This window comes from Pelophylax lessonae (assembly GCF_965119305.1).
Source record: "Pelophylax lessonae genome assembly, chromosome: 11".
Lineage (NCBI taxonomy): Eukaryota > Metazoa > Chordata > Amphibia > Anura > Ranidae > Pelophylax > Pelophylax lessonae.
The window spans coordinates 201,662,076-201,688,854 of record NC_138778.1 but is presented as its reverse complement, the minus strand read 5'-3'; the positions used below and the strand labels follow the sequence as shown (position 1 = coordinate 201,688,854).

At 42.6% G+C, this 26,779-nt stretch overlaps 1 protein-coding gene across 1 annotated transcript in view; it reads right to left on the bottom strand.

Annotated features, from left to right (window-relative positions):
- Positions 1-26,779, bottom strand: part of SLCO4A1 (solute carrier organic anion transporter family member 4A1) — a 112,044-nt gene that overhangs the window by 51,494 nt on the left and 33,771 nt on the right. Inside the window, exons 2-4 of the mRNA XM_082271620.1 lie at positions 25,553-26,448; positions 16,268-16,358; positions 591-712 (exon numbers count right to left, since the gene is read on the bottom strand). Of these exons, the coding sequence (XP_082127746.1) occupies positions 591-712; positions 16,268-16,358; positions 25,553-26,363 (1,024 nt within the window). The 5' untranslated portion in view covers positions 26,364-26,448. The remainder of the gene's footprint in view (positions 1-590; positions 713-16,267; positions 16,359-25,552; positions 26,449-26,779) is intronic.

Below are 26,779 nucleotides of genomic sequence, written 5' to 3'. Positions count from 1 at the left end.
GAGAATAATGCAGATAAACAAGTACAACTTATGTAGGAGGATTTGTTTCATCTCTGTGAATCACCAGAGGCCAGTCACTTCACTGGATATATGTAAGGGTTTACAATCTCTTGAAGGAAATTCACTTGATTCCTCAGGTAATGCTTCCTGCAGGGCTATTGTATTCTGCTGGCTAGGCAGCCTGCACCCCCCTGCCCCTGTGCAGGAGCCTTCCCGGCCGACAGAATACGATTACTGATAGTGGCTATAGCTGCTGGCAGTAATCGCATCCATCAGTGCATCCACCAGTCCATCAATGGATCAACTTCAGCCTGCCAATACATGAATCAAAATTCATCCAGTCCTTGCTGATCTGGCCGAGTTTTGATCCATGTATGGCCAGCTTAAGTTATGCTTTAACTGGCGAAGAACATATATAACAATGACAGTAACACCATCTGGACTATGTACTTCTTAATTTATTTGTTCACTGTTTCCCAGTAATTCTCATATCAGTAATTGTATTATAGGGAAGATTCATTCGTTTATGTATAGTCTGTTTATTCAAGGGTAATAGTCACTGATAATATTGCATTAATAAGAGACTGTACCTGGCAGCTGTTGTGGATATCCTAGGATAGGGAAGGAAATGAGAAAGGCAGCTACTCCAGCCCCCAGAAAGCCAATCCACCAGGCCCCGACCCACAGAGGGTTCTCCGGTGTCAGATGGGTTCTGCAAAAAGACGTAAAGACACTGAGTTTAATCAAAGGCTGTTAAAGCAGACCCAGCACTCTTTAACCACTTAAGCCCCGGAAGATTTTACCCCCATTCCGACCAGGGGGTATTTTGCGATTCGGCACTGCGTGACTTTAACGGACAATTGCGCGGTCGTGCGACGCTGTACCTAAACGAATTTGGCATCCTTTTTTTCCCACAAACAGAGCTTTCTTTTGGTGGTATTTGATCACCTGTGCGATTTTTTGATCACGCGCTATAAACAAAAAAATAGCGTCAATTTTGCAAAAATAGCAATATTTTTCACATTTTTTTATATGAAATTCCCCCCCAAAAAAATGTAAAAATCAAAATTTTTTAACATTTTCGGCCAATTTGTTTTATGCTACATATGTTTGGTAAAAAAAAATCGCAAAAAGTGTATTTTGATTGGTTTGCGCAAAAGTTATCGCGTTTACTAACAAAGGGAAAGATTTTTGTCATTTTTGTTGTTTTTTTTTTAACGCGTAATGGCGGCGATCTTCAATTTTTTTTGCGGTACTGCGACATTGCGGCGGACAGATCAGACCCTTGACTGACATTTTTGACACTTTTGGGGTTACCAGTGACATTTCTACAGTAATCAGTGCTATATATATATGCACTGTTACTGTAAAAATACACTGGTAATGAAGGGGTTAACTTTATTTGGGAGGGGCTGTGTGTGTCCCTAGGGGCGTGCTTTCTACTGTGATTGGCTGTGGCTTGAGCTGTAAGGACACTGATCAACGGATCTACATAGTAGATCCATGTGATCAGTGTCTTTACAGCGAGGAGAATGACAGGTCGCTTGTTTACACAAGCTGCCTGACATTCTCCCTCTCCCCCGCCGATCGCAGAGTGGCCGGCGGACATCGAGTCCGCTGGTCACACGTGCGGGGGGGTCCGTGACCACGCGGGAGCGGGAGCGCGCCTCCGGCGGCGCGCGCTCGCTCCCTAGACCCTCACAAGCAAGCAACGTAGCCCTACGTTAGTTTGCCTGTGAGGGGCTGACCGCCGACGTAGATAGTCGTGCGGCGGTCAGCAAGTGGTTAAAGTGTTACTAAACCCAGGACCCTGCATTCACTATATCTGGTCTCCCACAGTACACACAACATTCTACAGAACAGACTTCTATCAGTGCCTGGTTAAAGCTTGTGCAGTGAGGAGAAAAAATATTTGATCCCCTGCTGATTTTGTACATTTGCCCACTGACAAAGAAATGAGCAGTCTATAAATGTAATGGTAGATTTATTTTAACAGTGAGAGACAGAATACCAATACAAATATCCAGAAAAATGCATTTCAAAAAAGTTAAAAAAGTATTTGCGTTTTATTAACTGAAATAAGTATTCGATTCCCAATCAATTAGCAATATTTCTGGCTCCCAGGTGTCTTCTATACAGGTAACAAGCTAAGATTAGGAGCACTCTTTTAAAGGGAGTACTCCTATTCTTAGCTTGTTCCCTGTATAAAAGACACCTGTCCACAGAAGCAATCAATCAATTAGATTCCAATCTCTCCACCATGGCCAAGATCAAAGAGCTGTCCAAGGATGTCAGGGACAAGATTGTAGACCTACACAAGGCTGGAATGGGCTACAAGACCATCACCAAGCAGCTTGGTGAGAGGGTGACAACAGTTTGTGTCATTGTTCACAAATGGAAGAAACACAAAATAACTGTCAATCTCCCTCTTCTGGGGCTCCATGCAAGATCTCACTTTGTTGAGTTTCAATGATCAAGAGAAGGATAAAGAATTAGCCCCGATTTACACAGGAGAATCTTGTTAATGATCTCAAGGCAACTGGGACCATAATCACCAAGAAAACAATTGGTTAACACACTACGTCGTGAAGAACTGAAACCCTGCAGCTCCAGCAAGGTCCCTCTGCTCAAGAAAGCACATGTACAGGCCATCTTAAATTTGCTAATGAACATCTGAATGATTCAGAGGAGAACTGGGTGAAAGTGTTGTGGTCAGATGAGACAAAATCAAACTCTTTGGCATCAACTCAACTTGCCGTGTTTGGAGGAGGAGGAATGTTGACCCAAAGAACACCAAACCCATCGTCAAACATAGAGGTGGAAACATTATACTTTGGGGGTGTTTTTCTGCTAAGGGACGATGGACGGGGCCATGTACCGTCAGATCTTGGGTGAGAACCTCCTTCCCTCAGCCAGGGCATTGAAAATGGGTCATGGATGGGTATTCCAGCATGAAAGTGACCCAAAACACATGGCCAAGGCAAGAAAGGAGTGGCTCAAGAAGAAGCACATTAAGGTCCTGGAGTGGACTAGCCAATCTCCAGACCTTAATCCCATAAACAATATGTGGAGGGAGCTGAATGTTCGAGTTACATCATCCTCAAACCCTTAATGACTTGGAGAGGATCTGCAAAGAGGAGTGGGACAAAATCCCTCCTGAGATGTGTGCAAACCTGGTAGCCGACTACAGGAAACATCTGACCTCTGTGATTGCCAAAAAGAGTTTTGCCACCAAGTACCAATTCATGTTTTGCGAAGGGGTCAAATACTTATTTCACTAATCAAAATGCAAATCCATTCATGACTTTTTTGAAATGTGTTTTTCTGGATATTGTTATTCTGTCTCTCACTGTTAAAATAAACCTTCCATTAAAATTATAGACTGATCATTTCTATGTCAGTGGGCAAATGTACAAAATCAGCAGAGGATCAAAAACTTTTTTTTCTTCACTGTAGAAGGAGTTTTTATACTGCACTGAGCTGTCCTATCAGGATCCAGGACCCCTGACCCTCTGTCTGGACAGTGCTGATTGGCCATGTGCTGATCACATGCACCCTCCCAAGAAAAACTCTTGCAATACACACCAAACTGAGCATGTGCAGCCTAACACCAGTCTGTCTTATCCAGACATGTTTTAGGAGTCAGTGGAAGAAGAGGAGGATCTGTGCATACAGGATCAAACAGCCATTTTACACAATGCGGAGGATTAACCCCTTAGGTTCCACAGTGAGTATAACAAGCATGCTTTACTGCATATACAGACTGATTTTACTGTTGTGGGTTAAGTAACACTTTAAAGTTTAACTACAGTAAAGGCAACAGTTATTATTGCTGGTTGAGTCCCTCTTAGGGAGATTTAACCTGTCTGTTGGTCCCGGTGACCGTCATCACCAGCAACCTAAAAACCTACATTTTGAGTAGTCTCTTCCAAAAGGAAATTTGGTTCTGGTGACCCTGGTGACTACCAGGAATTTCCCTCACTTTGTGGGGATTTTCTGTCACTTCCCGTAGTGCTCACAGATAGGGAATTAAGCAAGAAAACCTGACTTAGGTTATAACCCGCCCTCCTTCTACCCAAAATGTTTTATCATCCTAAAATGCTTTTACTAAAAATAACTAGTTGTGGGTGTTCACAAAAAAAAAAGGAAGCTACTTGGATGAGCAGTGAAAAGTCTTCAACATTACAGAACATGTTCAGTTGTTTGTGACTAATTACTATTTATACCATGACTTAAATAAATACCTTCACATATACATTGGAACCATTTAATGCATTTCTATGTATGACGTATTCGCTCAAGACATCATCAGTCTACCCCAGCCTTTCTCAACCTTTTCAACACGGAGGAACCTTTTAAATAAAACTTTACAGCTTCAGGGAGCCCCTGCTAAAAATTTCTATATCTACAACTCACGATAAATTAGTGTGATGATCAGTGGGAAGAATTCTCCTTGCATTGGTGGGTATTGGGAAGAATTACCCCCTTACAGATAACTAAAAATATCAATGGTGTCAATGGGTACCTACATAGTTACATAGTAGGTAAGGTTGAATAGACAATATTCCATCCAGTTCAACCTGTGTAGGTGTTCGTGTGTCAGGGTCGATAATCATTTCCCATATCCCTGTATATTGTGTTGGCTAAGATGCAAGTCCAAGAGTCTTTTAAAAATTTCAATACTGCCCACCACCAATTGTGGAAGAGAGTTCCACATCCTCATTGCCCTGACAGTGAAAAACCCCCTGCGCAGCTTTAGGTTAAACCGCTTCTCCTCCAATCTCATTGTGTTGCCCCGTGTCCTCTTACACTTTCTGAAACTGAATAGTTGTTTTCCTATGCTGGGATCATCATTGAGGTATTTGTAAATCATATCCCCTCTCAAGCATCTCTTCTCCGGCGAGAATAAATTTAGTGCTTGTAGTCGTTCTTTGTAATTGAGATCCCCCATTTCCCGTATTAATTTTGTTGCCTTTCTCTGGACTCTCTCCAGCACATCCCTTCTGAGGACTGTGACCAGAACTGGACAGAATACTCCAGATGTGGCCAGACCAGAGTTTTATAAAGCGGTAGGATTATAGCTTTATCCCTGGAGTACATCCCCTTTTTTATGCATGCTGATATTCCTCTGGCTTTAGTAGCTGCAGCTTGACATTGCATACTATTGCTCAGTCTATCTTCTACTAGGACCCTCAGATTTTTCTCTATCCCCGATTCCCCCAGAGGTTCTCCCCCTAGTGAGCAGTTTGCATTTACCGGTATGTTTTTATTTATCACTTTACATTTCTCCACATTAAACCTAATTTGTCATGTAGTTGCCCACTCTATTATTTTGCTCAGGTCTTTCTGTAAAATTTCTATATCCTGCTGTGAAGTTATTGCCCTACTTATTTTTGCATTGTCCGCAAAAGCTGAGATTGAGCCAAGTATCCCATCCTCTATATCATTTATGAATGAATTAAACCAAAGTGGTCCCAAGACAGAGCCTTGGGGTACCCCACTTACCACTCCAGACCAGTCTGAGTACATGTTATTTATCACTAGCCTTTGGACGCACCCCTGAAACCAGTTTTATATCCAAGAACAAATGCTATGGTCCATAGAGACCTCAGCTTGTATATTAAATGTTTATGGGGAACTGTATTGAATGCTTTTGCAAAATTCAGATACACCACAACCACAGGCCTCCCCCTATCTAGATGGCAGCTCACTTCCTCATAGAATGGTATAACAGATTAGTCTGGCAAGAAAGGCCCTTCATAAACCCAATGCTGATTACTACTAATGATATTGTTATCTTCAGGAAATTCTTGGATATAGTCCCTTATTCCCTCCAATAATTGACCTACTATTGATGTTAGGCTGACTGGCCTGTAGTTTCCAGGAATATGTTTCTGCCCTTTTTTGAATATTGGTACCACATTGGCTTTTCTCCAATCAGCTGGTACAATTCCTAACATTATCCTGTCCACAAAGATTAGGAATAATGGTCTGGCCATAACCTGACTGAGTTATTTGAGGACTCTAGGGTGTAAGCCATCCGGTACCTTTATTTATTTATTTGTGTAAAGCTTATCTAGTCTTTCCTTGACTCCGGCCTCTGTTAGCCACAAGAGTACATGCTTTAACGTGTGATTAACAACACTGTCATGGTCGGTACACCCCCTCTTTTTTCCTGTGTAAAGACTGAGGAGAAGAAAGCATTTAGTATAGTTGCCTTCTCTGTGTCATCTGTAACCATCCTCCCATCATCATCTTTTATGTGGGCAATGTGCTCTGATCTCGCTTTTTTACTTTTAATATATCTAAAAAGTCCTTGGGATTTTTACTCTTCTATGCTATGTGTCTCTTGTATTCTGTTTTTGCCACCCTGATTGGGTTCTTACATTTGTTGCATTCCTTGTAGTGTTGGAATGCTGACAATGCCCCCTCCGCTTTATTCTTTTCAAAGGCCATATTTTTTTTTTTTTTTTTTATAAATAAGACTTTTTATGTTTCGATTTAGCCACCCAGGTTTAACCTTCGCTCCTCTATATTTATTGCCCATTGGAATGCACTGTGTGCTACCTTTGTTTAATATGTTCCTAAAGCATTCCCATTTTTCTTCCGTGTTCAATGTTTCTATAACAGCTTCAACTCTTCTGGGAAGGCTGTAGTATTCAGCACAGTTTAGAAAAGTTTGCTCCTTAGAAATATTGAATTCTTATACTACCCTCATGCCTCCTTTTCCTGTGATTTTTTGCTAAATGTGATCATCCTGTGATCGTTAGATCCCAAGTTGTCCCGTACTGCCACATCAGACTTGGATTATTCGTAATTAATAAATCTAGCAATGCATTCTTTCTAGTCGGGGAATTTACCAATTAAGACATGAAGTTGTCATGTAGGACATTCATGAAATGTACTTATCTGAGTGGCAGAAACTGCTCATTGCTCAAGGAACCCCTGAGCAACCTCTGAAAGAACCCTAGGGCTCCACGGAACCCTGGCTGAATAACCTTGGTCTACCCTCCCATGTTTATGTTCAGCTTTGGTGATGTAAGGAGCAGTCAGTGTTTACACAGCAGTAAAGCCGGATCGGAGAATGGCCCAACTTGAGCCCATTGACCTGTCGTCTTTTATTCAGTGTGCCAAATCAAAGGTCGTGAGATGGCTGAGCAGGTGGATTAAATTCATATAAAACAATGTCAAGAAAAATAAAAGCCTTTTGCTATCAGAGCTGTTTTTGCATTTTTGCACAAGATTTACAAAATCATTTTACACCTGAAGACTAGTTAAAAACCCACAAACATTATATATTTTCTGAAAGCGGACACACTGGAAAATAAAATAGTGGCAATTCCATTTTTTTTAATGCCACATATTATTTGCGCAAAGGTTTATCATTCTCAAACTTTCAGTAAAAAAATACACTAAACTTAATTTTATTGCACAATTACGCGATATATTATCAAATTTGTTGTAAAATATAAAAGATGGGGTTGTGCCGAGTAAATAGATACCCAACATGTCAAGTAGTGATCGACCGATATTGTTTTTTTATTGCCGAAAGCGGTACCATTATTTTGCATGTAATTCTTGTGAATGAGCAGCCCAAACCAACTGTATACATTTATATCTATATATATAATATATATATGTGTGTGTGTGTGTGTGTGTGTGTGTGTGTGTATATATATATATATATATATACAGTATACATATATATATATACAGTAAAACCTTGGATTGCAAGCATAATTAGTTCTGGAAACATGCTTGTAATCCAAAGCACTCTTATATCAAAGCGAATTTCCCCATAAGAAATAATGGAAACTCAGATGATTCGTTCCACAAGTCCTTCAGTTTATAGTCTATATACAAAGATTATAGCAATGTGATAGGTTGTGTAACCATAAAATGTCCATCCACAATATGCAGCCTTCCCAAGGGGATTAGAAGCAAAATCTAGCAGAGCTACAGAATATAAGAGAGAAGAGAGGCGCCTCTAAGTGTAGCAATATGGTTACATTTAATGAAGGTTCAACATTTAACAACTCACATGGTTGATGATTAAAATAGGCACACCTAAGTGTGCAGGCATCTGGGGTAAAGCTGTCCACATAGACTGTTTTCTGAACCACCAACTCTCAACACTGTCAGTCTGCAATCGTGACCGGGAAGAATATCCTGCAGTAGAGTGATCTGAAAGTGAGGCTTTGAATCTCTTGTGGAGTGCAGCGGGGAAGGGATGATGAAGATGGCTGTGCAGAGGATGGTCTATGTGGACAGCTTTACCCCAGATGCCTGCATTCTTAGATGTGCCTGTTTTAATCATCAACCATATGAGTTGCTAAATATTGAACCTTCATTGAATGTAACCATATTGCTACACTTTAGAGGCTCCTCTCTTCTTTTTTATACATGACGCTACTTGTATATCAAGTCAAAATTTATTTAAAAAATGTGCTCGTCTTGCAAAGCGCTCTCAAATCAAGTTACTCTCAAACCAAGGTTTTACTATATATATATATATATATATATATATATATATATATATATATATATATATATATATATATATATATATATATATATATACATATACATATATATATATATACATGAAAAGTACAGTAAAACTGCAGGAAAGGGCACTGGGGGGCAAACTAATGTGATCTTTTTTTTTTTTGAACTGTATCAGTGTGTTTTGTGTGTTTTACATTTGAATTTGCTGCCGGTTCCACCCCCCTGCGAACGTCATGTCGCAGGAGATGGAAGCCGGGAACGGAGAGGATCGGGAGGAAGAACCGCCACTAGACATCGCTGGATCCCGGTGACAAGGTAAGTAACCCTGCTTACAGGATCCAGCTATGCTCCTGGCGGTACCCCGAGTGTGGCTCGGGGTTGCCGCTTTTGGCTCTGAAATTTAACCCCGAGCCACGCTCGGGAATACCGCTAAGAAGGTTAAAAGCATTTAAAACGCCAAGTTTGGCTGTTTTGAGTGCTGTCATTTTTTTAAATTTGGCGCCGAGTACCCGGAAGTGATGTCATGACATCACTTCCAGGTTTTTACATGGAGACCCGATCAGAGCCAAATGCAGCTTTGATCGGGTCTTCTCTTCGGCAGCCGTGCAGGCTGGTCCCCTCCCGCTCCTTGTAATAACAGCCGAGCGGCTTCTCAGCCGCATCGGTTGTCCTTACAAGACAGCCGAACGTCAGCTATGGACACCGGTACAGGGGCGATGCCTCTAGTTGCAGGCATCACTCCGATACAAGCACTTTCCCGAAATATCAGCAATATCGGTAACCTCAGAGGCCGATTCCGATATATCAGGGAAAGTGCATATCAGCCCCCGATATATCGGCTTTGCCGATAATCGATCGATCCTTAATGTCAAGCCTTAAAATGTGCGTGCATCTGCAAAACAACAACAAACTTAGGCACCCAAAATTTCCCATAGGCAATGCTTTAAAAGCCCCTACAGGTCATCAGTTTACAGTTAACGTGATAAATGGCCTAGAAGTATTGCTCTCACTCAAGCGTGTGCGGTGATATGTAACCTGTGTATTGCAAGCAACGCTTTTATATGTAGGCGCCCCCGATGGGTGTGTTAACATTTATATGTGCGCATACAAAGGGACCAGGAGGGAGGTTAGGTGCTTGGGTGTAACTTAATTTTTTTACTTTTTTTTTTCACAAAAACGTCATATCGCATAGGAGACAAAACGTACCATACGTGATAAATTTTTAAGATAAGTTCTCTTTAATTTAACATCAGAGGTCTTTTAGACCTGATGTCTCACCTGCCTTCCATTTAAGCTAATGGAGCGCGGATAGTGCTCCATTAGCTTCTTCCCTTGACAACAGAAACTGGAAGTGACATTTTGAACATTGCTTTCTGGTAAATTTTATCTAGGGGAGATCAGCCAATGGATGTACTCTGGTCTCCCGACCAACCCCCCTGTGACACTTTGGACACTCCAGGGGTCACAGAAAATTACTCAATTCATAAGAAAGCCAACAGTCGACTTGTAGAACGAAAACACTGTGGATGCAGCTACTGGGAGCACATGTAAACCCCCCGGCCATAAGACATAAGGAGATAGAAGTAAAAGGGTTAAAGCAAATCTCAACCCAAAACATTTTGTTTTGTTCTGGAGAGTAAAATAGTGTAAAAACCCCTGTTGGGTTTTTAGTAACATCTGTGTCCTCTGTAGACACAACAGGAAGTGAGAAGAAAGCTCTCCAAAATAAGAAAGAGCCAGATGTCACCTAAAAGGATCCCCATTGGAAGATTTCCTCTCTATTCCTGCTCAGATGCCAAATCAAAATTTTATATTATCCCTCACTTTCGGATGCTCACCAGGCCAAATGGAGAGGGAATTTCCCCAGCAGGGGGCACAGACAGCAATAAAACCTAACAGAGGTTCTAACCCCTCGCCACTCTATCCAATATGGAAGGCAGCCATTTTGGCTTTAGATATACACTATATTTTCAAAAGCATTGGGACGCCTGCCTTTACACGCACATGAACTTTAATGGCATCCCAGTCTTAGTCCGTAGAGTTTAATATTGAGTTGGCCAACCCTTTGCAGCTATAACAGCTTCAACTCTTCTGGGAAGGCTGTCCACAAGGTTTAGGAGTGTGTCTATGGGAATGTTTGACCATTCTTCCAGAAGTGCATTTGTGAGGTCAGGCACTGATGTTGGAGAGAAGGCCTGACTTGCAGTCTCCACTCTAATTTATCCCAAAGGTGTTCTATCAGGTTGAAGTCAGGAATGCAGGCCAGTCAGGTTCCTGCACCCCAAACTCACTCATCCATGTCTTTATGGACCTTGCTTTTTGCACTGGTGCACAATCATGTTGGAACAGGAAGAGGCCATCCCAAAAATGTTCCCACAAAGTTGGGAGCATGACATTTTCCAAAAAATCTTGGTATGCTGACGCCTTAAGAGTGCCCTTCACTGGAACTAAGGGACCAAGCCCAACCCCTGAAAAACAAACCCACACCTTAATCCCCCCCTCCACCAAATGATGTGGACCAGTGCACAAAGCAAGGTTAATTTGGTGGAGGGGGGTTTATGGTGCGGTGTTGTTTTTCAGGGGTTGGGCTTGGCCCCTTAGTTCCAGTGAAGGGAACTCTAAAGGCATCAGCATACCAAGACATTTTGTACAATTTCATGCTCCCAACTTTGTGGAAACAGTTTTGGGATGGCTCCTTCCTGTTTCAACATGACTGCATACCAGTGCACAAAGCAAGGTCCATAAAGACATGGATAAATGAATTTGGGGTGGAGGAACTTAACTGGCCTGCACAGAGTCCAGACCTCAACCCAATAGAACACCTTTGGGATGAATTAGGACAGAGACTTTGAGCCAGGCCTTCTCGTGCCTGACCTCACAAATGTTCTTCTAGAAGAATGGTCAAACATTCCCATAGACACACTCCTAAACCTTGTGGACGGCCGTCCCAGGAGAGTTGAAGCTGTCATAGCTGCCAAGGGTGGGCCAACTCAATAATGAACCCTAGGGACTAAGACTGGGATGCCATTAAAGTGCAAGTGTTTGTAAAGGCAGGCGTCCCAATACTTTTGACAATATAGTGTACTTTACCTATCGCTCTTTTCTCCCTTTTGTATGCAGAACCTGGGTTATTTTTGTAGGATGAGATTAAACCATTTGTATGGCTTTGTGTATGGATACAATTCCCATTGACATGGTACATATTTGTACAGACTCTCTATTGACAGAAAATGTGACAAAGAGGTTATTTCCATACCGCATGCAAATATGTGTCATGCAAAATCTTCCTGCACAGTCACATGCTTTGTCATAATAGACATCTGCAGTACATTCATCGGAGCTGATAGTAAAAACCTGGAGGATAGAAAAGTGTCTCAGTTGCTTTTGGCAACCAATCAGATTCTAGCTGTCATTTGTCTGGTGCTGGCTAGGCAACCTGAAACGAAAATCGGTCAACCTTGTCACGTATTTTATTCTTAATTGTATGAAAAGCACAAAACTTTTTTGTAGTTTTGGATATAGTGGTGAGGGATTAGACCCTGTGACATATTTATATTGCTGCAAGCGTCCCTGCTTGGGAGATTCACTTCTCTATTGGGTGTGGTGACCACTGTCATTGAGACAAAAAGTAACAAGAAATCCAAAATTGAAGAGCTGTCATGAGAGCTAGAGGTAAGAGGATGTTTTCCAATAGGGACAAATGTTCTGGTGACAAGTCTCTAAGATGGGAATGGCCTTCAATTTAGGGTAATGGGGGTCTTCTCATTTCCTGTTGCATCTCCAAGTCAGGAAGTGAGGAAACATCTCCCCAGCAAGGCAGAGGTAACAAAAAAAATAACCCGTTAGGGGTTTTTTCCTTCTATTCCCTATTAAAAATAAAAAAATAAAAAGTTTTGGATCTACATACACTTTAGTCAGAAAATTAAAGTGTTACTAATCCCAGGAGCCTGCATTTACTATATCTGTTCTCCCACAGTACACAGAACACGGAAATGCAATTATTTTAGTAAATACAAACATTTTATCATCAGCAGTATATAGCAGTCTTGTGACTTCTATCAGTTCCTAGTAAAGCTTGTAGGAGGGGTTTTCGTTTTCCCCTCATCCTCTGCCTGGAGAGTGCTGATTGGCCCTGTGCTGATCACATGCACTCTCCCAAGAACAAAAAAAACTCTCTAGCAATACACACAAAACTGAGCATGTGCAGCCCATCCCCTTGCTCTATAAATATCAGGTTATTTTTTGGAGACAGTGAAAGAAGAGGAGGATCAGAGAGACAGGATCAAACAGCATTTATACACAATGCAAAGGATTAACCTCTTAGGTTCCACAGTGAGTATAACAAGCATGCTTTACTGCATATGCAGACTGATTTTACTGTTGTGGGTTTAGTAATACTTTAAGCCCTGCTATATCACTTCAGGCTGGCTCCTTTTGTAGCTATAGCTATGTAAAACATTAAAAATAACTGTCTACACCAGGGATCCTCAAACTACGGCCCTCCAGCTGTTGCGGAACTACACTTTCCATGAGGCATTGTAAAACTTTGACATTCACAGACCTGACTAGGCATGATGGGAATTGTAGTTCCTGAACAACTGGAGGGCCATAGTTTGAAGCCGATCTGCTGACATCCTAAAGAGCCCTGGGCTTAACCACTTAAGCCCCGGAAGATTTTACCCCCATTCCGACCAGGGGGTATTTTGCGATTCGGCACTGCGTGACTTTAACGGACAATTGCGCGGTCGTGCGACGCTGTACCTAAACAAATTTGGCGTCCTTTTTTTCCCACAAACAGAGCTTTCTTTTGGTGGTATTTGATCACCTGTGCGATTTTTTGATCACGCGCTATAAACAAAAAAAGAGCGTCAATTTTGCAAAAATAGCAATATTTTTCACATTTTTTTATATGAAATTCCCCCCCAAAAAAATGTAAAAATCAAAATTTTTTAACATTTTCGGCCAATTTGTTTTATGCTACCTATGTTTGGTAAAAAAAATCGCAAAAAGCGTATTTTGATTGGTTTGCGCAAAAGTTATCGCGTTTACTAACAAAGGGAAAGGTTTTTGTCATTTTTGTTGTTTTTTTTTAACGCATAATGGCGGCGATCTGTGATTTTTTTTGCGGTACTGCGACATTGGGGCGGACAGATCGGACCCTTGACTGACATTTTTGACACTTTTGGAGTTACCAGTGACATTTCTACAGTAATCAGTGCTATACATATGCACTGTTACTGTAAAAATACACTGGTAGCGAAGGGGTTAACTTTATTTGGGAGTGAGGGGCTGTGTGTTTCCCTAGGGGCGTGCTTTCTACTGTGATTGGCTGTGGCTTGAGCTGTAAGGACACTGATCAACGGATCTACATAGTAGATCCGTGTGATCAGTGTTTTTACACCGAGGAGAATGACAGGTGGCTTGTTTACACAAGCTGCCTGACATTCTCCCTCTCCCCCGCCGATCGCCGAGTGACCGGCGGACATCGGGTCCGCCGGTCACACGCGCGGGGGGGTCCGTGACCACGCGGGAGCGCGCCTCCGGGGGCGCGCGCTCGCTCCCTAGACCCTCACAAGCTAGTGACGTAGCCCTACGTCACTTTGCCTGTGAGGGGCTGACTGCCGACGTAGATCGGCGTTAGGCAGTCGGCAAGTGGTTAAGCAATGACAGCCTCCGGCAAGAAGAAACGGGTGCAATGCTGGAGACAATTTACAGCACACACTAATTTTGGTAGCATAATTAATTTTGTGGAATGTACAGTATCTCACAAAAGTGAGTAAACCCCTCACATTTTTGTAAATATTTTATTATATCTTTTCATGTGACAACACTGAAGAAATGGCACTTTGCTACAATGTAAAGTAGTGAGTGTACAGCTTGTATAACAGTGTAAATGTTCTGTCCCCTCAAAATAACTCAACACACAGCCATTAATGTCTAAACCGCTGGCAACAAAAGTGAGTACACCCCTAAGTGAAAATGTCCAAATTGGGCCCAAAGTGTCAATATTTTGTGTGGCCACCATTATTTTCCAGCACTGCCTTAACCCTCTTGGGCATGGAGTTCACCAGAGCTTCACAGGTTGCCACTGGAGTCCTCTTCCACTCCTCCATGATGACATCATGGAGCTTCTGGATGTTAGAGACCTTGCGCTCCTCCACCTTCCATTTGACAATGCCCCACAGATGCTCAATAGGGTTTAGGTCTGGAGACATACTTGACCAGTCCATCACCTTTACCCTCAGCTTCTTGAGCAAGGCAGTGGTCGTCTTGTAGGTGTGTTTGGGGCGTTATCATGTTGGAATATTGCCCTGCGGCCCAGTCTCTGAAGGGAGGGGATCATGCTCTGCTTCAGCATGTCACAGTACATGTTGGCATTCATGTTTCCCTCAATGAACTGTAGCTCCCCAGTGCCGGCAGCACTCATGCAGCCCCAAACCATAACACTCCCACCACCATGCTTGACTGTAGGCAAGACACACTTGTCTTTGTACTCCTCACCTGGTTCCCGCCAACACACGCTTGACACCATCTGAATCAAATATGTTTATTCTGGTCTCATCAGACCACAGGACATGGTTCCAGTAATCCATGTCCTTAGTCTGCTTGTCTTCAGCAAACTGTTTGTGGGCTTTCTTGTGCATCATCTTTAGATGAGGTTTCCTTCTCGGACGACAGCCATGCAGACCAATTGGATGCAGTGTGCGGTGTATGGTCTGAGCACTGACAGGTTGACCCCCCACCCCTTCAACCTCTGCAGCAATGCTCTTATAGTCTAGGCCATCTTTATGTGGAGCAACAATTCTTTTTTTCAGATCCTCAGAGAGTTCTTTGCCATGAGGTGCCATGTTGAACTTCCAATGACCAGTATGAGAGAGTGAGAGTGATAACACCAAATTTAACACACCTGCTCCCCATTTACACCTGGAACCTTGTAACACTAACGAGTCACAGGACACCGGGGAGGGAAAATGGCTAATTGGGCCCAATTTGGACATTCTGACTTAGTGGTGTACTCACTTTTGTTGCCAGTGGTTTAGACATTAATGGCTGTGTGTTGAGTTATTTTGAGGGGACAGCTAATTTACACTGTTATACAAGCTGTATACTCACTACTTTACATTGTAGCAAAGTGTCATTTCTTCAGCGTTGTCACATGAAAAGATATAATAAAATATTTACAAAAATGTGAGGGGTGTACTCACTTTTGTGAGATACTGTGTGTTCCTTGCTACAGAACATTATTTTTTTTTAACAAGTAGTTATGGGTAAAGTTCCACTTAAGTAAAGGCTACAGCCTTTAGGAGAATGTGTGTCTGTCCTCTTCACCTCGGATACACCATATTGGTTAAAAGGACAATTTTTACAATGCAAAACCACTGTCCTCACTGTTAGGAGATGTCACACACAGAAGCTAAAGTTAAAATCTCTGCATATGTAAATGGAAGCTAGAGACACAGGAACACCAAGTTATGAGTTTGTTTTCCCCAAAAGATTAAAGTCTTTCTAATAATATAATTCCACAATAGATGCAAGTAGAATTTATCTTAAAGTAGCAGCTGAAAATTCTTGCAGGTAATGTATACATAATATGCAGATGTATAGAGTTCATTAACCCATAGCAGCTATGGCAAATCAGAAATAATCTTCCATGGATAGGAACTCTAATTGGAGGCTAAAGGTTGGTGAACTCCCTGTACTGCCTGATAATATAAACCAGAATAATGAAATGTTTATGGTATGAGAAGGTGCTACTTACGGGGTGGTGATCTCGGTGTACATATTCAGGAAGAACCCTCCAAGCAGGTATCCTACAGCTGGGCCAACTATGGCTGCAGTGTAAAATATTCCTAAACAGGACACAATGAAAAATCAGTTGATGTTTGGCAACTACAAAGAAAAACTGGTCGTAGACATTAGAGGTGAGAACACCCTAAGGCTTGTCTCTTGGTTAGCTGGCCCATAAACAGGTACACTTGTTGCAGTTGAACATACATAAAAACACACACACAGTGGAGGGCACCATCTAAGTGCAGCATTAAAATATTTATTGTATGATAAAAACTAATTCAGAGATTTCTTCTGTCTCCTCAAAGGAGTTTCATCTTGTGAAAGGAAGCTTACTGGAGTCTACCCCTGACTTACCTGATAAAGAATCATGGTTATGTAGTCCAGTGTTTTTCTCTGCTATAAGAAGGTTACTCATACACTATTTGCAGCATGAAGACATTACTATTTTTGAGTATACATACATTATATTTCCAAAATTATGGGGACTGCTGACTGTCACACCCAACCACTTCAAACTACTGAGTTCAGGTGAGTGAAGGATACTATTGATGCTTCACCATACTAAAGCCTCGTACACACGATAAGAAATTTGGCTGAGAAATTTCATCCGACGACCGATCTGCCGATTTTCGGCTTGTTAGTATGGTGCTTCCGACAACTGACTCCAACTTTTCAGCCGGAAAAAATTCTGGTGTGCAGGCTATAAAATTTTTGGCGTCCCTCAACACAACGTCCGATTTTCGTATCATTAGTTCAGATTTAGAGCCGGTTCACACTGGGGCGACTTGTCAGGCCACCTGGTCGCCTGACAAGTCGCCGTGGGTCGCCTGCCATAGATTAGCACAGGATCCATTCTAATAGTCGCTCCGACTTAGAAAAAGGGTCCTGTACTACTTTGGGGCGACCTGGAGCGACCTGCATTGACTTCAATGATATGAAGTCCATGCATGCCGCTCCGAGGTCGCGGTGCGAGCTGTTCACCGCGACTTCACAGGTCGCCCCGGCAAGTCGGGTCGCGCCTATGTGAACCGGCTCTTAGACGGAGAAAAATCTTATGAGCAAGACTAGGCATGCTCAGAGATGAAAAAACACATAGAAAGCAATCCAACACATGACATTACTTCTAAAATAGAATTTTGTCGTGCGGGAAAATTCATGTGCAGTCTAGAGCACATTCCAACCAACAGACACCACTCTGGACAAAAGACGGACGACCGGTCGGCGGAAATTCATTGCGTGTGTACGAGGCTTAGGACTTCTTATACAATTGTGCACTTCCAACTTTGTGACAGTTTGAGGAAGGCCCTTTTTATCCCACAATGACTGTGCCCATTTGTACAAAGCCAGCTCTTTAAATGATGAGTTGGGTGTGGAGGAACTCAAGTGGCCTACACAGAGCCCTGACCTCAACCCTACTGAACACCTCTGAGATGAATTGTAACACAGACTGTGAACCAAGTCTTCTCCTCCAACATCAGTACCTGACCTCAGAAATGCTCTTTTAGCCTGAATGGACTCACCTTCCCACAGGCACAATCTAAAATCTTTTGGAAAGACCTTGCAAGAACGGCGCAGGCTGTTCTAGCCACAAAGAAAGGGCCAACTACATTTTAATTTTCTTGGTTTGGAATGGGATGACCACAAACGCTTGGCTATATAGTGTATGTATGCCTATACAATAGGTGATGAGGGAGGGGAAGCCAGTGTTTTCCTGACACTGGTTTAACTCCATAGAAAGAATAGCAACCTGACAACTTTTACAAACCTATCCGCAGTACCTGTCCTTTAACAACTGTGTCCAAACTGCAACAGTGACAGGTTTCTGGTGTAATTGGGACTCTGAAAGGACTACTTTAGCATTCCAATAATGTCATACTCAAAACACCAATGCATTACATTCTTTTGTTTGTCCCAAAAGAGATTATCAGATGTATAATGAATGTGAAATGTTGGCAGGCAAAGAATATGGAGGTATCATAAGTCAAAGCATGCAAAGAATGTAAACCTGTTTGACTGACCTAACAGTAGCGTCAAACTGCAGGCATCAAGAGTATGTTTGGTAGTTCCCACATTCCTGTGGACTTGGAAAACCCCTGGGGTACCCCTTGTAAAAATCTGGGGGGTACATTCTATTCACAGGGCCTCAACTTCTAGCCTAGCCTGTTCTAAGCATTCCCAACTCAGAGGTAAGTCACAATCCCATGATCAGCAGATTTATTAGAGAAATTTTACTGGCCACAGAGGGTTTCACACTACACCAGGGGTCTCCAAACTTTCTAAGCAAAGGGCCAGTTTACTGTCCTTCAGATTTCAGGAGAGCCGGATTGTGGCCAGAGGGAGTAGAAAATGACTCAAACTTGGTGGTCAGTGGGTGGAATAGTGCCCCATCGTTGGTGTCAGTGGAAGGAATGGTGCCCCATCATTGGCAGGAGTGGGAAGGAATGGTGCCCCATCATTGGTGTCAGTGGGAGGAATAGTGCCCCATCATTGGTGTCAGTGGGAGGAATAGTGCCCCATCATTGGTGCCAGTGGGAGGAATAGTGTCCCATCATTAGTGTCAGTGGCAGGAATAGTGCCCCATCATTGGTGTCAGAGGGAAGAATAGTGCCCCATCTTTGCTGTCTGTCGGAGGCATAGTGCCCCATCGTTGCTATTAGTGGAAAGAATAATCACCATCATTGATATTATTGAGAGGAATAGTGCCCCATCTATGGTGTCAGTGGAATGAATAGTGCCCCATCTATGGTGTCAGTGGAATGAATAGTGCCCCATCTATGGTGTCAGTGGAATGAATAGTGCCCATCTATGTATCAATGGAAGGAATAGTGCCCCATTTATGGTATCAGTGGAAGGAATAGTGCCCCATCTATGCATAAATGGAAGGAATAGTGCCCCATCTATGTATAAATGGAAGGAATAGTGCCCCATCTATAGTGTCAGTGGGAGGAATAGTGCCCCATTTATGGTATCAGTGGAAGGAATAGTGCCCCATCTATGTATAAATGGAAGAAATAGTGCCCCATCTATAGTGTCAGTGGGAGGAATAGTGCCCCATTTATGGTATCAGTGGAAGGAATAGTGCCCCATTTATGGTATCAGTGGAAGGAATAGTGCCCCCTCTATGTATCAATGGAAGGAATAGTGCCCCATTTATGGTATCAGTGGAAGGAATAGTGCCCCATCTATAGTGTCAGTGGGATGAATAGTGCTCCATCTTTTGGTGTCGGTGAAAAAAAGTGTGCGATTGTTGGTTTCAGTGGCAGAAATACTCTAAGGACAGGATAAATGCAAGCACATCCGGCCCATAGGCCTCAGTTTGGAGACCACAGCACTACACTGTTAAATAGCAGGAGAACTTTTATCTTTGGAGTGGGTGGGACTCAATAGTAACTCAGAGTCCAGAAGGTCTTTCATAGTGTGGGTCTTAGATCCAGGGGCTTCCAAGATGCACTAAAAATCACCTGAGAGTTAACAAACCTATACTGTGCTTGCAGGTGGATACCACTGTCCATTCTAAAATCTCAACAGGTGGACTTTAAAGTGGAACTGCAGCCAAAGTTAAAGGTGCAGTTACTCTAATGTTATAGTGACCCCAGTTTCAGTATTACTCTTAAGATGTCCGGTGAATAAAAATGTAGCCGCTTCAGCAGGGGCCGGCCAAATTTCGATCCATTTGTGGCCACTGCAGTTGAAAGAAGTCAATCTACTGATCAACTTCTGTTCAACTGCCCTGTCAGATAAAAGCTGCTTGCAGCGCTGCAGGCAACAGGCTTCAGTGCTGATCTGTGTATTCTGACAGCGAGGGAGTCTCCTCACTGTCAGAATACAATAGCACAGTGGGGAGGATGCCCCATTCACCTCAAATGTGTGGATAGGGGAATCGATTTTAAGGTTTTCCTTGGCTGAATGAAAAAAAACGACCCATGTTTGCCGGTTTGTGGGCTTCCTTCCATTGTTGTCTCACACTTTTCAATGAATAAAAATGATAAAAATGATTGGAACAGAAAAAACTGAGCCATGTATGGCCAGCTTGAGGCAAGCCATACAAGTTTAGATTTGTGTCATTCACCCCAATGAACAAGGGAAATCAATCGTTTTCTCCAGCCATGATAAGCAGAGTGGATGGAAGAATCGCCTCTGTTGGCTATCGTATTCGAACAGCCACAGCATCTGCACTGTCTGTATACCCAAACAGTTATTGCATTTGATAGGATGCCATTGCTGTTCTACAATTTTCTACCTGGCTCCTTTGATTTTTTGAGCCCGGTGGTGCCAATGGGAACATCTACGGCTCAAATTTTGACTGATTCAGCAATATATTTGTCCAAAATTCAACCTGTTTGGCCAGCTTTATACTCAGCTTTCCCTTATTCACGTACTTATTGGATAGATAGCGTATTAGTGCAGCCAGCTGCTTGTTAAAATCTTATGTGGCTGTTCCCCCGTACATGCATGCTGCACTCCCGATTCAGTCCTATAGAGCAGTGGTCCTCAACCCTGGCCTACAGGACCCACTAACAGGCCAGGTTTGCAAGGTAACTGAAATACATCCCAGGTGATATCATTTGCTGCTCAGTGATTGCAGTCCTCTAGTCTGCATCTCCCCAAGGTAATACTTAAAATCTGGTCTGTTAGTGGGCCCTGAGGACCGGAGTTGAGGACCGCTGCTATAGAGCACGGGTCTCCAAACTTTCTACACAAAGGACCAGTTTACTGTCCTTCAGACTTTAGGAGGGCCAGACTGTGGCAATTGGAAGTAGAAAAGGTCCTAACGTCTGTGAGAAAAAACAATGCCCCATATTTGGTTACAGTGGGAGGAATTGTGCCCCATCATTGGTGTTAGTGGGAGGATTTGCACCCCTTCTTAAATGCCATCGGAAGTAATTATGTCCCATCATTGGTGACATTCAAAGGAATTGTGTCCCATTAATGGTGTCTTTGGGTCCCACTGTTGGTATCATTGGGAGAAATGATGCCTCATCACTGGTGGTGCCATTGGAAGGAATTGTGTCCCATTGTTGGTGTCACTGAGAGAAATTGTGCTCCATCAGTGGTGTCATTGGGAAGACTTGTGCCTGTTTTTTTGGTGTTAATGGGGGATTTGTGCCCCTTCATTATTATCAGTGAGGGGGGAAATTATCCCCTTTATTGGTATCTGTGGAAGAAATAGTACATCAATTGGAGACCTATGCTATAGAGAGATCTCGCTCTATGCTCCAGCAGAATACCAAATCTCCAAAACACTGAATAGACAGTGCAGATCGCATACACTGGCCCTTCCTGGAAGATTTTATCGGGCAGTTTGCAGCACCAATAAGCAGCACAGATGGTATCTATATGGGGGGACAAACAGGCTTCTAGTCTACAGATGGCATTTACTAGTACAGCAGGAAAGAAATCTGTAGATTATGGGGCACCAGCTGCCCACACAGTTATTATCTCTCCACAGCACTATTACAGGTAAGTGTACAATATACCTAAAGTGCTAAAGGTAAACTTATCCTTAATAAATTCTCAAAGGCAATAAACTTGCTGACACTGCGCTATATAACTCTTATCCTTTTTTTTGGAATGGAGATATTTTTTATAGTTTACTTATCTGTTATAGTCATGTGAGGGGACCGTTTATTACGGCCTTGAACTTTATCCTGATAGAAAAGTGCCATATATAATTATGAAATGGGAATTCATTGCCTGATCCACCACACTGTACTATGACAAAGAAGAATGTTTGGCAAATACATCCATGACTATATGGGATGATGCTGTATAATGTATATGCAAGAAGAAAACCAAAAATGCATATAAAATAATCTGCATAAGTTATATTTATGATCTCGGGTGTCTGGTAGCAAACTGGCTGTCATGGCTGGTTACAGACAGAATGACAGGTTCAGCAGTCTCACATCTATGGCAGCAACCACTACTGTCAGAGAACAAGAAGATGTAAAAATTTAAAATGTCTGGATACTTCTTCCTTCTCTAAGGCCCCCGAACAAATACTGTAGCTGCCGACTTTTATTTTTAGGACACTTATCTGTCCAGGGATCCACCCTAACCGATTTTCCGATGAAGGGCGATTTAAAGTGGTGCTAAAGGCAGAAGGTTTTTTTTATCTTAATCCATTTTATGCATTAAGGCAGGGATCTCCAAACTATGGCCCTCCAGCTGTTGCAGAACTACACGTCTCATGAAGCATTGTAAAACTCTGACATTCACAGACCTGTTTAGGCATGATAGGAATTGTAGTTCCTGAACAACTGGAGGGCCATAGTTTGGAGACCCCTGCATTAAGGTGCAGAAACCCCCACTAATACTTACCTGAGTCCCATCTCTATCCAGTGATTTTGCACGAGAGCCATGGCTGTCCCAGGACTCTCCCTCATTTGCTGAAACAGCCTTTGGCTCCCTCTGCTTTCAAAATCAGTGAGCCCAAGAGGAGAGAGAGGGGGCTGGGCTGCGCCAAGGCGCTGCTCTGTGTGCCTGTGTACCAGAGAGTGTTAAAAAAAATTAGATTTTTACATTTATTTTGGGAATGTTTTATAGCAGAATGTGAAAAATATTGTTGTTTTTTTTTTTTTTCAGAATTGTCGGCCTTTTTTTGATTATAGCGCAAAAAATAAAAATCGCAGAGGTGATCAAATACCACTAAAAGAAAGCTATATTTGTGGGAAAAATAGGGTATCAATTTTATTTGGGTGCAGCATCGCACGACCGCGCAATTGTCCGTTAAAGTAAGGCAGTGCCGAATCGCAAAATATAGCCTGGTCATTAAGGGGGCAAATCCTTCCGGTCCAGAAGTGGTTAATCTGTTATGGAATCTAAACAGGCTGAAACCTTTTCAGCATCCGGCACATTTTGTGTGTACAGTGCCTTACCAAAGTATTCGGCCCCCTTGAACTTTGCGACCTTTTGCCACATTTCTGGCTTCAAACATAAAGATATAAAGCTGTAATTTTTTGTGAAGAATCAACAACAAGTGGGACACAATCATGAAGTGGAACGAAATTTATTGGATATTTCAAACTTTTTTAACAAATAAAAAACGGAAAAATTGGGCGTGCAAAATTATTCAGCCCCCTTAAGTTAACACTTTGTAGCGCCACCTTTTGCTGCGATTACAGCTGTAAGTCGCTTGGGGTATGTCTCTATCAGTCTTGCACATCGAGAGACTAAAATTTTTGCCCATTCCTCCTTGCAAAACAGCTCGAGCTCAGTGAGGTTGGATGGAGAGCGTTTGTGAACAGCAGTTTTCAGTTCTTTCCACAGATTCTCGATTGGATTCAGGTCTGGACTTTGACTTGGCCATTCTAACACCTGGATATGTTTATTTGTGAACCATTCCATTGTAGATTTTGCTTTATGTTTTGGATCATTGTCTTGTTGGAAGACAAATCTCCGTCCCAGTCTCAGGTATTTTGCAGACTCCATCAGGTTTTCTTCCAGAATGGTCCTGTATTTGGCTCCATCCATCTTCCCATCAATTTTAACCATCTTCCCTGTCCCTGCTGAAGAAAAGCAGGCCCAAACCATGATGCTGCCACCACCATGTTTGACAGTGGGGATGGTGTGTTCAGGGTGATGAGCTGTGTTGCTTTTACGCCAAACATAACGTTTTGCATTGTTACCAAAAAGTTTGATTTTGGTTTCATCTGACCAGAGCACCTTCTTCCACATGTTTGGTGTGTCTCCCAGGTGGCTTGTGGCAAACTTTAAACAACACTTTTTATGGATATCTTTAAGAAATGGCTTTCTTCTTGCCACTCTTCCATAAAGGCCAGATTTGTGCAGTATACGACTGATTGTTGTCCTATGGACAGAGTCTCCCACCTCAGCTGTAGATCTCTGCAGTTCATCCAGAGTGATCATGGGCCTCTTGGCTGCATCTCTGATCAGTCTTCTCCTTGTATGAGCTGAAAGTTTAGAGGGACGGCCAGGTCTTCGTAGATTTGCAGTGGTCTGATACTCCTTCCATTTCAATATTATCACTTGCACAGTGCTCCTTGGGATGTTTAAAGCTTGGGAAATCTTTTTGTATCCAAATCCGGCTTTAAACTTCTCCACAACAGTATCTCGGACCTGCCTGGTGTATTCCTTGTTCTTCATGATGCTCTCTGCGCTTTAAATGGACCTCTGAGACTATCACAGTGCAGGTACATTTATAAGGAGACTTGATTACACACAGGTGGATTCTATTTATCATTATTAGTCATTTAGGTCAACATCGGATCATTCAGAGATCCTCACTGAACTTCTGGAGAGAGTTTGCTGCACTGAAAGTAAAGGGGCTGAATAATTTTGCACGCCCAATTTTTACGTTTTTTATTTGTTAACAAAGTTTGAAATATCCAATAAATTTTGTTCCACTTCATGATTGTGTCCCACTTGTTGTTGATTCTTCACAAAAAATTACAGTTTTATATCTTTATTTTTGAAGCCTGAAATGTGGCAAAAGGTCGCAAAGTTCAAGGGGGCCGAATACTTTCACAAGGCACTGTATCTGATTCAGATGCCTGGTCCCCCTCAGCATTCTGTGGTTTTTTCCTCCAGCCTTTATCAATAGAAGATACAGTAGTGACACGGGGCTGGGAGAAGGAACCACAAAGTGCAGCAGGGGACCAAGCTTACAACGCACACAGGATGTGTGCCAGCTGCTGAAGATGTTTCAGCCAGTGGAGCTCATGAAGGCAGTGGAGATCAGCAGCACGTTGGCAGGAGAGTGTGTATTAACCCCTTACTTTGAAAAGAAGGATTTGTTTGATCTTTTAAAAAAAAAAAGGGACAGTCACTTTAAAATAAACCTAAAACAAGGGGGTAGCTTGGTGTCTTCGTAGTTGCCTGGCTGTTATGCTGACCCAATGGCTTTACTTTTGGCTTCGCCCCTGACAATCATACTGATCACGAAAGTCAGAAGCCCTTATCTGCATACTTGTTCTGCATTACTTGAAGCCATTGGATTAGTATAACTGCCAGGCAAGTAGCGTTTTCATAAAAAGCAATGACATATTTCCTTTTATAACATAAATAAGTAAATATACTGGTGTAAGATTCTTGGTGGAATAAATGCAGAGAAACTGAAGCACAGCCAAGGGTACATCTCTGCTAATTATTGAGCACTTGCATACATTATGCATGTATACTTTTTAGCTAATTATTGGAAATAGCTTAAACAAATGCCAAAAGCAATGCTGTGGAATGCTATAGCATTAAAAGACTAATGATAGCACACAAACACTACGAAGCCTATACTCACCAATATACACTGGGGAATAGCTTGACTTGACGTTCTCATCTAGATAAGTGACTCCCAGTGTGTAGAGTGGTGTAGCTCCGATCCCATGAAGGAACTGTCCCAACATGAAGACGTAGCGGTAGTAGGACAACCTGGAGGTATGTTGAGAGACCCGATAAGTGTGATTGGACGGGCACAGTCCCGTATCATCAGCAAAGTTCACCTCGTATTCTCCAGTGCTGAAGTGCGGTAAAGCGAAGATTAAGGAACCAATGCCCATTATTAATACTCCCCAGCCCAACCAGCGAGGCTTGTGACCATTCCCCCCAAAGTAGCTAACAAATGTCAAGCACACGCAGGCTGCTATGTCATAGGAGCTGGCGATCAGTCCGCTATGATAACTGTGTAGGTCAAATCTACGTTCTATGGAGGTGATAACAGTGTTGATGAAACCGTTGACCACCATGCCCTGGAGAAAGGAGGCTGCGCAGAGGAAAAAGAGCACCCCTTTAGATGTGTTGAACACTTGCAAAAAGGAGGGCTTGAAAGCCCCCCACCCACACAAGTTCTCATTTTCGGAAGGTATAAAGTTAATTTCACAAGGATCGTCCCCATAGAGTGCTCTCTTAGCACAGGTTTCATCATACAGGCAGGAATCTGGAGTCCTGGCTTCATTGGAATGCAGCGTTGTCTTTGAGAGAAGGGCATCCGCTTGTTCATCGCCATCCGGACTGGCCAAGCTGTATTCGCTGACGCTTCGGGAGGGTTCGACAAAGGCGAGAAGCTCTTGTTTGGAATTGAAAGAACTTTCTGGGCATAGATGATGGGGCATTTCACAGGAAAACAGATGGAGTGGTGGCTTCAGTTTCCTTGGGGTTGGAAATGTTCTGTGGACCCAAGAAGAAGAACAAATTTCCCTGTAAAAAACAAAAAACAGCCAATGTTATGCCACCCCAGGAATAAGCAGCAGAAATGTATAATACATTGGAACTCTTGCAGGCTAAATGAGTGAACATATTTCTAGATACACATTGAGGAAACTTGCCTGGTTTAGTCCACACATCTGCTCGGCATCACAAAGCTTCAGAAATAAAGCAGCATCAGGAAATGAGTTTACTGCGCTCTTGCCTTCCAGCCAATGACAGGTGGAAACTGACTGGTTTAAAAAACCAGTACACATTTCCCTTTTCTATTTTCTTTTCCTATTCTAACTTTTTGTTAAAGTAGATGTAAACCCTGATTGATGTT